Below are 14,281 nucleotides of genomic sequence, written 5' to 3' on the forward strand. Positions count from 1 at the left end.
TGGAGCATCTTGTTAAAGTTTACTTAGCTCATCTGCATTTACTTTACTATCAGCGGGTATATGTCCATGCAACAAATTCTCAGACCCTACGGCCATCTCCCTGCTTAACATGGAAACTGGGTTATTTAAAGTGGCAGTTCAGCTCCAGTTATTCTTCATTTGCCAGACATCTCTACTAGTTTCATTTGATGTGAAGTTAATGATAGAAAGGCTAAAAGCCTTTGAGGCAAAAATGCAGGTTTGAGGCTTTTTCCTGGCGTGCGCGCGCGCACACACACACTTGATTTTCTTACCTGCTTGACAAGACATTCCCGTGGGTTTTTGTTTTGTTTGGCTCCTTGCTACATTCTGTCAAAGTACTTGTTAAAAAGATTCTACATCATATTCACATTGGATAGGCCATAGATAAGAACTGGTCAGCATTTTTATTTATAAGTATGAATTTTAATAGTTGCATAAGTTGCCATTTAATTTATTAGAATTACTCTAGCAGCCAAAATACAGTTTCTTTTTATGACCACATTAAATAAAATATGCTTAGCTATGTTGGCAAATGAGGGATTTTTCTGACTATAAAAGTATTTATACTTCCCTGAACTAAAAAAATACAAATACTAAAACCCCCATCTTTAAAAAAAAATATTTTCAGTGGACATGGTTAATATGTGGTGTATATACAGATTAAAATCAACAAAGTTCGCACATAAACAAATATCATTCTGGGGAGGTGACAATGACGTGTGTACTTGGGACTAAATTCACCCTTAGTGTTTGATTTTAGTGCAGTAAAACCATAGATGAATTGATTGCATTAACATTTTATAATTGACAAAAAGTAGGTTGCTCTATTACTTTGACATTTGAGAAGAGGATCTTCCTAACCTCTGCATGATTTAGTTCCTATGTCCTTCTCAACTTCCTTACTGAGAGTGTGTATCAGACACCTTTTCCAAGACTGATATATTTGATAAAACTTCTTAAATTCTTGCCAATGAGAAAATATTTCAGAACTTCAATGTTGGTTTTAATAGGGTCACCTCCTAAAACTGAAATGCCTTAGATGAGTGTTCTCCATCTTTCAAATGTGTTTTAACTAATTTTAAATGAGATTAATTTTCTTCTGTCAACACTTACTAAATTCTTTCATTTTTAATCTGATTTGAAATTTCCCCTATTTTTTCTAACCTAATACTCTCTTAGTTCTGCTACCAACTGCATTTTAATTGAAAAATCCTAAATCTGATTTCAGTGATGGACATAATTTGATTTAAAAAAAGAAACATACACACATTAGTACACAAGAGACTACTTATTCAGACTTCTAAATAAGAAAGAAGCATTAGAGAGCAGGAAGCCTGCTAAAGACCTCTTTACAGATCTTGCTCCCTAAATGCTGTCCCTTTGAATTCTCATAAACAAAATCTAATTGAAATTAAGATTCTTTGGGTTCTACAGTAGAGCAGTCAGTAGTACTTGCATGACTCCACCTATTCAGAATTGGTTAATAGGGCAGAGGAAGCACATGCAAGAGAGTTGGTTTAATGAGGCGGGGCCCCCATTTGTGCATAATTTGGTATAGCTATGGAGTGGGAGGTGGAAGCATGCAAGCATAATGTGGCCCTTAGTTTGTGGTAAGTGATTCTTTGACTGGGCAGCAAGACATTAAGCATATATTAAAATTTGTATTTTGACAAGTACATTTAGGTGCTGAAGTTTTTTAGCTATAGTATATTGTGTTGATAGTGCATCTTTCTAAACAAAGTACTCTAAATACGATTTTTTTGAATTTTGTATTTCAATTTAATGCTTTTAAAATTAATATTTTATAGTCCAGACTTATCTTGTACAACATTTACGTATTAGGGAAGGGTCTTGGTTGTTTGAGAGAAGTCAGAACTTTCATGCTTGATACTCTATGCTTATAATTATTTCCTATTGCTTTCTTTGGCAACTTGCTCTACTTTTAATCAACACTTAGCTTTTTTCTGAATATTGTGTGTCTTCATTGAGGCTTTGGAAATATTTCAGAATGCATTGTACTCAGTGAAGATCCTTGATTTCTAAATTTGTAACAGATTTCCTTTTAATTCCCATGTTTCCAAGGGCACAGAAGGCTTTATGAAAATGCGTAATTAAAACCCCTCTGAATAAACAACAAACTCAGGATTAAGTCTATTTTGAAGCTTTTGTCTAGATCAGCATACTGACTTTCAGATAGACCTCTTCAGGCGATATATATTAATTCTCCTTGTGCTTCCACAGGCCTCCTGTGAAGGTCATCCAACAGTATATTTAATAATGCAGAAAGTCATTGCAGAAGGGCTGGTCTATTGCTTCCTCGCTCTCCTGAAGGTGTATAATACCTTTTGATAGCCAGGCAGTTGGCAAAGTTGTGCTGGGATCCTGCCAGGTCTGCACTGCAGTAAATCAGAATTTCTTATTTATATATTTTATTGGGAGGGCATTTGCCACAGAGAGATTTTTCAGCCAACATCTGCCAGTAGGTCAAATATATTCAAGGACTTGATAGTTGATTCTGAATAGATAAAAGTTATTCAGTGAAGACATGCAAATACAGACAACTCATTGCTAGTACAATCCGTTCTATTAGATTATATTGCATGATTTTGTAAGCCTTTTGTCAGATTGAAATTAAGGTGTTTTAGAAGAAGTATAGGTTGCACCCTTTTTATGATTTATTAAAGATGATTATATTTTTATTGTTGTAACAATGCTGGGAATAACAGGTAGTTTTAGAGAAATAATGTAAGGCCTTGTCTACACTAGCTTGTTTTGTTGCCAAAAACTGCCTTTTGTCAACAAAACAGTGAGTGTTTACGCTGCAATGCAACTTTTGACAACAAAAACTTCCAACCCTATGAGAGACTTATCTTTTCACATGGAGCCATCTGCTTGGCCCTGCTGCCCTGCTAGCCTGTGGATTATGCTACTGTGAGGGGTCTGTGGGCCTGCCGGTTGTGGGCTCTGCAGCCCTGTGGCCTGTGCTGTCCTGCCAGCTTGCGAGCTCCACTGATCCCAGCAGCTGGCAACCTTTGCTGCTGGCACTCTATCGTCCATGAGTATTGGATCACAGATGTTGCCAGACCACAGTCCCAGACCACAGAGATTCAACCTGTACTATATCTGTCCCTCAGATTGTGGGGAAAAGGTGGAAGCTGTAGCTCTTTATCACGTGGGTAAGTGACTCATGATGCAAAGAAAATACATATTTTTTTCAGTTAAACACAGGAAAACAGAATATAGGTTGGACCTTCTTGGTCCGGTACTCTTGGGACCTGACTGGTCCCAGATGAGGGATTTTACTTGACCAGAGGCAGTCTTCCTGTCTTCCCCTGCCTTTTCTACTGGCCAAAGGCTGTCTCTTTTCCTCTGCTGCTGCCATCCCACTGCTATGTGCCTGGTCCTGGCCTCGCTGGGCAGCCGCGCTGCTGCACACTAGGCTTCCTGGCCCTGCAGGACTCCAGGCCACCAGCCTTGCCCTGAGACTCGGATCTTGCCAGACCATGGATGTTGCTGGACCAGAGAGTCCTGGATAATAGAGGTTCAATCTGTATTAAAATAAGCGACTCTGACAGAAGGATTTTTATCCTTCTTCAGATTGATCAGTTTGGCTGTTTGAATACTACAATGGGAGCGTCTACAGCAGGGGTCAGCAACCCTCAGCATGCATGCCACAAGCAGCACGCAAGCCAATTTTTATTAGGGTTGCCAGATGGTTTAGCAAAAAATACCAAACACAACCCTCACCCTGCAAAACAAACAAACAAACAAAAAACCACACTGGGAAAAAATTCTGTCATGTTGTTAAGCAAAAAAAAAAAAAAAAAAAAAAAAGTGTGTGTGTGGGGGGGGGGGGGGGGAGTTAAATTTGTTAAGCAAAAGTTGTACTGCTCCCTCCAGTTTGGGACCACACGCAATGCACCCACCCCTCCCCCTAAGCCAGCCCCCCCCCTCCCAGTCTCCCATCCCAATGTACTCACCCCTGCCTCAGACCCAGGCCTCCCTAGCACCCCGCCACCGCAATTCACTCACCCCTGCCTCAGACCCAGGCCCCCCTAGCGTCCGCCCATCCCAATGCACTCCCCTGAGGCAGGCATCCCTAGTTTCGGGAGCCTCCACCCCAATCAAATCTCCTCCCTCCCCCCTGCAGAGCCAGGCACGAAGGAACAATCTGACTTTTAAAGTGGCTGCTTCTGCTGCCCGGCATGGCTGCCTTGGCTCGCAGTGTGTACAGGGAGGCATCACGTGGCCAGCTCCCGGTCTCCGCTGGTCACGTGGTCCAGAGCGGCACGCACTCCGCTCCCAGCCTGGCACCCCCCTAGTGTGGCGCCCAGCACGTGCCCCTCCTCGCTAGACTGTGCCGCGCTCCTCCACCCCTGCCAGAAGTGGCAGGGGAAAATGTCTCCACCGTGCTTCCGTCCTAGGAGAACGGGAAATACTGGACATTGCACATGTCTGGTATTTCTTGTTTTTTTTTTTTTTACCAGACGGAGCCCACAAATACTGGACTGTCCAGGTAAAAACCAGACACCTGGGAACCCTAATTTTTATTGTCATGCCAGATGGGATTTCAGCCCCGCTCCCCCCGTGCTGTGGCTCTAGACTCAGCAGTGTAGCTACAGGCTGGAGCACCAGCTCTGGCTTTCTTTTGGGCTGGGGAGTAGGAGAGGTGCATGCATGTCCCTGGCTCTGTCTCCTGCTTCAGCACAGGGGTGGGGGTGGGCCTTCTCTACAGAACTGGGACTAGGCAGCTGGCACAGGTGGTGTGCTGGGGGCCCAGACTGTGTCACACTGCTCCCCGTGGGCTGTGTGCGGGGGTGTAGAGTCCCTTACCCAGCGCTCCTCTGTGCCTGGCTGGGCTGGAGCCAGCTGTGTGCAGCCCTGGGCTCTGCCTGCCCCAAAGCCACAGCCTGCAGGCAAAGAGCTGCGCTGGGCAGGGAAGAGACTCTGCCTCAACCCCAGCGCTGCTCCCGTGGGGCTGAGAGTCCTAGTGCTGCTGCCTTGTTGGTGAGTGTGCTTGGGGGCACAGGAATGTGGGAGCAGGAGGGGGTTGAAGGAGGATGCAGGGGCAGGATGGGAGGGGGCAGGAGATGCACTGAGGGGCATGGGGCGATGCAGGGGATCAGGCTGTGGGGGCAGGATGGGAGGGGCAGGGATTTCTGAGGGGGGGGGATCCTGGGGCTGAGGGGAGCAAGGCTGGAAGAGAGGAAAGATGGGGGGGGGTTATAACTTTACTTGGCAGAAGCTTCACTTTTCTTTACTCCCCACTTATTTGCTTCCCACCCCAACTAGCTATTTGGCTGGCTGCATTCTCACCCTCTCAGCTTTTCTGTGTTACTCTCCCAATCCGCTCCTTCCCCCAAAATGCCGCTCACCCCCACCCCAAACCCCCTCTTGCTGCCAAACTCCCTTCCATAGCCTGCCCTCCTTACCCCATCCTGCACGCCATCTCCTGCCCAGATCTTGCATCCTTATCCCATTCAATGGGACTCTGTCCCACACATTGAACCCCTCAATTTTGTTCCCACCCCGCATCCACAAAATCCACTAACTCTGGAAACCCAGAAAAGTAACTCTGGTCTTTGGGAAGCCCTGAACCTCAGTCCTGCCTGTCCCTTCCTCTAACCCTGTGGGGCCCGGAGTGCCAGAGGAGTGAGGTGTCTCAGTTGGGGACCACATCAGTGAAGTTAGGGGGTTTTGAGATGATTTTTTTTTTTGCTTCTCACATATGTGGTCCCCAACTGATTTTTCTGTGGGTCAGTGAACCGGCCCAAAAAAGGTTCTGCACCCCTGCCATAAATAAAGAAAACATCGAAACCTTTTGCGTTGGACATAATATTTTACTTTATTTAAAATGAAGTTTGATAAAGTAACATGAGAAAGTTATAAATGCTTAATCTGTTTAATAATTTAAATTAAACCATTCTTCCCAGCTGCAGCACTAGCAAAATGGCTCGGGCATAATTATATAATTAAAAGTGAGTTTCCATTAGCTACTGGTAGTCTGCGGAAAGGTTTGCATTAATCCAGGTGGTCCACGGGGCGCGCAGTGGAGAAAGCCTTTGCCCCCATCCTGAGAGAGCAGCATGGCCCAGGACAGGAGGGTTAAATCTTAGCATGCTACTTCGGAAGGTTTGCCAACTCCTGGTCTACAACCTCCTTGAAACACAGCTGTGTGATCAGTGGTGTTTATGAGCTCAAACATATGTTGGCAGAGCTTTATCAACTCTGCCAACCTTTTAAGCTTTATGAATATCACTGTAACTGGGAGACGATTCATATATTAGAAAATGTAAATAAGCCAGAGAGAAACACATCTGGTTTTATCAGAAGTTAGAAGTACACTTTTGATGTCATCAGGGATTGTTGAATAAAAGCATCTTAGAGTGGAGAACAGTTACTTATAAGACAAGTTCACAAAGTCATGTCTCAGAGTTCCATGTTTCAGAAATAATGTCTCTGATTTAACAAAAGCTTTTCAGGTGAAAACAAACAAAAAAATCTTTCCTCAAGCTAGATTTCATATTCAAGAAAAAAGGACTTCTTTAAGAAAGTTGGAGAGGTTACTATAGTTGTGCATCTAATGGAAAGCAGCTTAGAACCCTGACGCTGAAGTTTTCTATAAGTGCATAATTCCTGTAAATCAAGGCCTTGCATATTCACCTTGTCAAGTTGAATCTATTTTTTTCAGCAAGCCCCATACTGCCTGCAGTGTTGTGATACAATAGAATGGAAATTCCACAATAACTTGATTTAAAATAAAATCACACTTTTTTGAATATAAAGCATGAATTAAATCAGCAAAATGGCCATTGCGTCTTTTTGTTAAACTCAATTTTACAATGTTCCAACATTCAGACTGCAGCAGATTTATATCAATATGTAATTTGTGTTGTAGAAGTTGTAATGGGAAGCAGAAGTTTTTGGCAGCTAATGCCTTCTGCATTTCACAATCATGGGGTAAGCAAATTAGCTAGACGTATCAGAGGGTGCGTCTAGACTGCAGAGCTTAACTCGAAATAAGCTACGCAATTAAGCTATGTCAATTGTGTAGTTTATTTTGAAATAGCTTATTTCAAAATAGGAAGTGTCTACACAGCACTTATTTTGAAATACAACACTCTTCCTCCGACTTCCCTTACTCCTCGTACAATGGGGGTTACAGGAATTGGAGTAAGAAGTCCTCCAGCTTGATGATAATTTGACATGTTTTCGAAATAACTACCTGCTGTGTAGATGCGGACTAAGTTATTTTGGAATAATACTAGTGATTTTGAAATAATGTAGCAGTGTAGATGCACCTTGAGTTTGGGAGCTGTTTGCTTCCCAAATCCATACTTATTCCTCTCCTGCTCTGTTCCAAAATGTTGTTCTCAAAACTTGATGTTTTTTGAGACGCATTTGCCTGCTTAAGAGGCAGTAAAGGGGGGAACAGGAACTGGTGCTGGGGGAGCTGGCTTAAAAGCGGATTTCCTCCAGCACTGTCTCCACAGTGCCGCCTGCACTCCCCCTGCTGCATCTGTCAGAGTCAGCAGGGGAGGAGGAAAGGGGAGGCTGGAGCAGCTCCTGCCCATGGCCAGCCTGGGTCACTACTGTGGCCCTGCATTTTAAATGTATTAAGAGCCTGCCTGGCGGTTCTTACCACATTTAAAACGCAGAGGCACAGCAGTCTAGAGCTGGCGCGAGCTGAGATTGCTCGGTCCCAGCTTGAGCTAGTTCTGGGAACTATCCCCTCTGCAGAGCGGCCCCCTTATTGACTAATCATGTAGTCAATACAAATTGTATCAACCACATAACTGCTCTTACTTCTTGAAAGTTCTGGGCTTTCAGTTATCTTTTCTCAGTAGACTAACCTGTGCAAGGCAGACACAGATTGGATATGATTCTCTTTTGTTGTGTGCTCATGTGGTGGTGGACCTGAGCCAAGCATGGCACAGTTAGTTAAGGCATTGTGTTAAGTGAGAGAAACAGTATATAGGAAAGGATGGAGGTAGAAAAAGAAAGGAACAGTGGAATGTACTGGAAAGAAAAAGGGAAGACATTACCTAGCACATATACAGCTTACTATATTGCCCCACATTTTTGCCACAGAAAAAACAGTCCTGGCTTCTGGATGTAAGAGATCCCTTATCTAGAAATATTTTGAAGAAATTCATTCCCTGGGTAAAGAAGGAAAATGTATTAAGTGTAAGCAGTGTAAGATGATGCAGGGCATAGTTGCAAGAAGGAAACATCATAAGGAAAACTTCTCACTGAGAGGAAAAATATGTGGATAAAGATGTGGATATATCTGTAAAAGAATGTGGATCAACTATGCAATGCATCATTCTTCAAGACTCTCTCCATGTCTTTTAGTATAAGTGTGGTCTAACAGATAGATAAATTCCTGAGTTGCTTGCAATGTTAGATGTTTCATAAAATAAAAATTTAGGTTGGCAAATCCTTATGGCTTGTTTAATTAACTAGATTCAAAATCTATCTTTCAACAGAAAGCTGGATAGGCAAAATCTAGAGTTGCCAGTTGCCACTGAGTATAATTTTCTTATTTTATATTGCATAATACGTGCCTATCTTTTTGAAACAATATGGTCACAGACCATAATTGTGATGCCAAATATCTATTCCCTATTTTACTTCAGCATAACTCAGCTTTCTCAAAGGAACCCCATCATATACTTGTTTTCAAAAGGGCTTACTATACAGTTAAGTGCTCTCTAAGCACAATCACTCTTAGGTTTTTTTTGGTAACTTCTAATCAGATTTGCATCAAAATGACAGTGTGAGTGAGGAAGATGAAAGCTAATTGCAAATGTGAAACATTTATGTAACATTTAAGATTTAGTTTAATAAAATATAACCGTTACTGTGTTTCTGTGTATGATATAGTTCTTATCAATCTTAAGGTATTGCTACTACATCTGCAGCTTGATACAGGCAATGAGTATTGTGTACTAGAACATAAGAACATATGAATGGCCGTACTGGGTCAGACTGAAGGTCCATCTAGCCCAGTAGCCTGTCTGCCGACAGTGGCCAGCACCAGGTGCCCCAGAGGGAGTGGACCGAAGACAGTGATCAAGCAATTTGTCTCGTGCCATCCATCTCCAGCCTCTGACAAACAGAGGCCAGGGACACCATTCCTACCCCCTGGCTAATAGTCTTTTATGGACCTAACCTCCATGAATTTATCTAGCTTCTCTTTAAACTCTGTTATAGTTCTAGCCTTCGCAGCCTCCTCTGGCAAGGAGTTCCACAGGTTGACTATGCGCTGTGTGAAGAAGAACTTTCGCTTATTAATTTTAAACCCGCTACCCATTAATTTCATTTGATGTCCTCTAGTCCTTATATTATGGGGACTAATGAATAACTTTTCTTTATTCACCCTCTCCACACCACTCATGATTTTATATACCTCTATCATATCCCCTCTCTGTCTCCTCTTTTCCAAACTGAAAAGTCTCAGTCGCTTTAGTCTCTACTCATATGGGACCCGTTCCAAACCCCTAATCATTTTAGTTGCCCTTTTCTGAACCCTTTCCAAGGCCAAAATATCTTTTTTGAGGTGAGGAGACCACATCTGTACACAGTACTCAAGATGTGGGTGTACCATAGTTGTATACAGGGGCAGTAAGATATCCTGTGTCTTACTTTCTATCCCTTTCTTAATAATTCCTAACATTCTATTTGCCTTTTTGATTGCCGCAGCACACTGAGTGGACGTTTTCAGAAAACTATCCACGATAATTCCAAAATCTCTTTCGTGATTTGTCATAGCAAAATTATCCCCCATAATACTATATGTATAATTGGGGTTATTTTTTCCAACGTGCATTCCTTTACGCTTATCCACATTAAATTTCATTTGCCATTTTGTTGCCCAGTCACTTAGTTTTGTGAGATCTTTTTGAAGTTCTTCACAGTCTGCTTCTGTCTTGACTGTCTTGAACAGTTTAGTGTCATCCACAAACTTTACTACCTCACTGCTTGCCCCTTTCTCTAGATCTTTTATGAATAAGTTGAATAGGATTGGTCCTAGAACTGACCTTCGGGGGACAGCACTAGTTACCCCTCTCCATTCTGAAAATTTACCATTTATTCCTACCCTTTGTTTCCTGTCTTTTAACCAGTCCATGAAGGAACCTTCCCTCTTACCTCATGACAATGTAGTTCACACAAGAGCCTTTGGTGAGGAACTTTGTCAAAGGCTTTCTGAAAATCTAAAAATACTATATCTACTGGATTCTCCTTGTCCACATGTTTGTTAACCCCTTCAAAGAACTCTAACAGATTAGTAAGACATGATTTCCCTTTACAGAAACCATGTTGACTTTTGCCCAACAAATTATTCTTTGTGCCTAACAATTTTATTCTTAACTATTGTTTCGACTAATTTGCCCGGTACCGACATTAGACTTACCAGTCTGTAATTTAAATATTGGGGTCACGTTAGCTATCTTTCAGTAAGTAGGTATGGAAGTCGATTTAAAGGATAGATTACGAACCACAGTTAACAGTTCTTCATTTCCCATTTGAGTTTTTTAGAACCCTTGGGTGAATGCCATCTGGTCCCAGTGATTTGTTAACGTTAAGTTTTTCTGTTTGTTCCAAAACCTCCTCTAATGACACTTCAATCCAGGACAGTTCCTTAGATTCATCTCCCACAAAGGACGGTGCAGGTTTGGGAATCTCCTGTTGTTATTACCTAAATTAATAAAAATCAAGTTGTCTAAAAAACACACATAGTATACCACCTTAGATGTTGTAAAATGCTGTGCTGGGCTGTAAATTAATATGTTTTAGTGATCAGATTTGCACCATTGTTTGAAGAAATGTGAAGAAGTATCAGTGAGAAACTTGATTGAAATCAGTCATTTTTTTTAGTGGTTTTAAATCGTGATTTAAGTCAATGATTTAAATAAATCCCCCTTGCACAACATGTTGGCCATTGACAGACATCCTACATTCTGTTCGTATGCCTTGTGAGGATGCTCTTCTTTGGCTCCCATTAGGAATTTGTCCTTCAGGAGAAGTTATTGTGTCCAGTAATACATTGGTGTGGCACGTTTGGTTAGAATATTAGAAAACTGTTTTGGCTACAATTGTTCTATACTTGGTTGCTGAGGAAAATGAGGTTGTGATCTATTTGTTGTTCATCCATGTACGTGATGTCTCTTCATGGCAAACAGTTACATTTTAAAATCTGTTAAAAGTGACTTATTTCTATTATGGCTATACGTTGAGAGAAGAGCTGAAAGGAAATTACATTCCTAAGTATGAAGGTTAATATGCTTTTAGTCATTTCCAGCCATTTTTCTGATGCTTTTTTTGTCTCTCTCATCATCCTTTCCCTTTAAAAATGACTACATGCATTTCTACAGCACTCATCACTATGATATCTTGGCATTTGCTTTTGAGGACATTGTCACTTAATGTACTTGCAGCTTTGCTTTTAAAAATGAGATGTGCAGCTAGCTGTAAATAGCTTACTTAGCTTAAATATTGGATTTTAATAACTATGCTGTCACCTTTTGTTAAAAGATACGTGGGCTAGGCTTGCTTGAAGTTTTAACAAGCTAATTGTTGCTAAAAACTTGAGGCTTGTAATTAAAATAATGAAGTAGGAAGTGCTATAGAATGATTAATTCTACATTCTTAAGAATGTGCCCCAGTAATTTTGATTTTTGATGAAAATGTTATGTACATTTATTGACTGGATTCAAGCAAGGGTGAACTATTACTGAACATCTGGGCAACAAGCAGTAGGAGTTGTAAAACCTGCAGAAGCAAAGAATGAAAAATCACAGCCTAGCCTACACCAATTAAGGTGTCACAAACAACTTGCTGTTCCAATGTGGTTATTCCCTGTAAACCTTTTGAAAGTAGTTTAATTCCCTGTGTAGATGTCACAGACATATTTGTTTCTTGGAGGTTCTGAAGGGATGGTTATGTTGAACAGAAAGGAGGGCTGTCTGGACCAGCTGAGATATAAGCTAGGTCTGACTGAGGGAAGCAAATTGCAACCTGTTCCTCCTTTCTGGCTAGTAGCTAATCACTGTCACTTGTCCTGATGGCCAAAAAAATAAGATGCCTTTCCCTGCTGCCCCCTCCCTTGTGCTAGGAAGAAGCATAGAACAGCAGCATAAAGTAGCACCACATACATACAGGGAGCCCACAAATGTTTGGTGTGGGTGGGCTGACAAATGGGCGAAGGTGCTCTTGAAATGTGAGTTCTGTGTCTGCACTCTGGGTTTGCAAGATGGAGCCATGAAATGAGTAAATCTTTTTGGATAAGGGGGTGGGCATGAGGAACAGTCCAGAAATGGGGAAGGAGCTCATGTTGAAGGCAAGGTGTTCTGTCCTTCAACAAGGAGGTACGTGATTCTGCAGAATACAAAGCATAAGCTTGATTCTGTGTTTGATCTTTTATAATCCAAAAAAACAACAAATAGTCAGGTAGCACTTTGTAGACTAACAAAACATGTAGATAGTATCATGAGCTTTCGTGGGCATAGCCTACTTCTTCAGCTGACCGGAGTGTTGGATGTCTAGGACCAAAATAAATAAGGGAGATGGGAGGGGGCGTGGAAGAAAGGAAAATTGGGAGGGGGGACAAGGAAAGGCAGTGGGTAAAAATATATATCAAGGGAAAGCTGAGTCTTTCCTAAAGATAGATAGTCAAACGGGGCCGATAACAATTAATTAGCAAACAACAGAGTCAGGAAATGCTTAAAGACTGATTCAGTTCAGCTTCATTTTATTGGGCTACTGTGGTTGTGTACTGTGGCCAACTGATACCACATAGGTGACTGTCATAACTTAAAACTTACTATTAAGTAATTCAAGGTGTTTTGGTGATGTGTTTTTAGGGGAAATTAGAATTGTTTAAGAAATTTTGATGCAAATGATTAAACAGTAATTTTCTTTTATAGTTTGCTATGTGTTTTAGACTTACGGTTTTGAGACGCTTTTCATAACAGATTTTTGCAATTTCTATCTAAGTTATGCTTCTCATAATTTTCTCCTCTTTATTCTAGCCCTGATGATATTGGCACCTGTTGGTATATCCTTCTATCTGGGTCAGTATTCATCAAAGAGTCTATGTTTCTTCCAAGGAGCAGGTATGTCTATTTCAGCATCTGTATATTTTAAAGGAACACCTTGAGATGGAATTCTGTTCCATTTTAAAGAAAGTAGTCAGGCTAAACCATTAGTGTTTCTTGTCATTTTTTTTCCCAGTTTTCTCATTTTCTAAATGTGTCTGTTCTGTTTGTGTGAAAGACCCACATAGAGAGGGAATTTGACCATACTTCAAAGTACTGATAAATGCACAAAATTAACACGTTTGAAAACAGGAAAAAAAATATTTTGGTGGTGGCACACACAAAGGCCACAGCTGGAATTAGGAGACCTGTTGTTCTAGGCATAAGTTGAGCAGAAACACAGATGCAGTCCTTAGCTTGAAGAGCTTATAGTCTAACATGAAAAGTGGCATAGAAAGGCTGTAAGTATTAAAAAAAAACCACCTTATTTTAGATTGAACTGACACTTAGTAAACATTGTGTCCACTGAAATAACAGACTTAGAAACTTTTTGAGTCAATGATAGTTGAAATCTTTATTTCTGGTAGCACCATAGTCCATTAGACACTGTGCCAAACAGAGGGAAAGTCACAGCTCCTAGCACTTTATAGTGTGGGAGACAAACATAGGAGAAGGCGTACAGCAAAAATGTAGAGGTTAAGGTTGTGATTATCTTGTTTTGATAATATGATGATTTTAGTAACGAAACTTATTTTACATTTGAAATATAAAATTCTATTGTCCTTCTATCTTAACAATATTACTTGGCTAATTTCTTGTATTTGTCATAGATTTGGGTTTGTCTGGAATCATCGTGTAGGCAGTTGTTATGAAGTTTTTGAAGGGGATCTAAAATTAGACTGCTAATAGAGCAGTTATTTTACAAGAGGAAATATAATTGTTTAAATTGAGCAAAATGATTCTGAATAACCTCTGATATCAGTTTCAGAAATATTTTGAGACACTTTTCAGGACACCCATTTTATTTTGTTTTTAGGCACTTCATAGATTACATGGATAAGTTTTTAATTTCAGCATGTCACAATTTTGCTGTTGTTGCTTTTGTAAAATATAACACATCTGTGCTAGATATGAATAAAAAGAACATGAAATGATACTAAGGCACTTTAAAATATGTTTCGTTTAAAGAAAGATAGCCTGGAATAACGTTTTCTTTCCTA

At 40.9% G+C, this 14,281-nt stretch overlaps 1 protein-coding gene across 10 annotated transcripts in view; it reads left to right on the plus strand.

Moving 5' to 3' along the window:
• Positions 1-14,281, plus strand: part of RAPGEF2 (Rap guanine nucleotide exchange factor 2) — a 303,062-nt gene that overhangs the window by 115,738 nt on the left and 173,043 nt on the right. For all 10 annotated transcript variants that reach the window (XM_075930136.1, XM_075930126.1, XM_075930135.1 and 7 more), the window contains exon 4: positions 13,056-13,139. In XM_075930136.1, coding sequence (XP_075786251.1) covers positions 13,056-13,139 — 84 coding nt within the window. The remainder of the gene's footprint in view (positions 1-13,055; positions 13,140-14,281) is intronic.

Source organism: Pelodiscus sinensis, chromosome 5 (assembly GCF_049634645.1).
Source record: "Pelodiscus sinensis isolate JC-2024 chromosome 5, ASM4963464v1, whole genome shotgun sequence".
Taxonomy (NCBI): Eukaryota; Metazoa; Chordata; order Testudines; family Trionychidae; genus Pelodiscus; species Pelodiscus sinensis.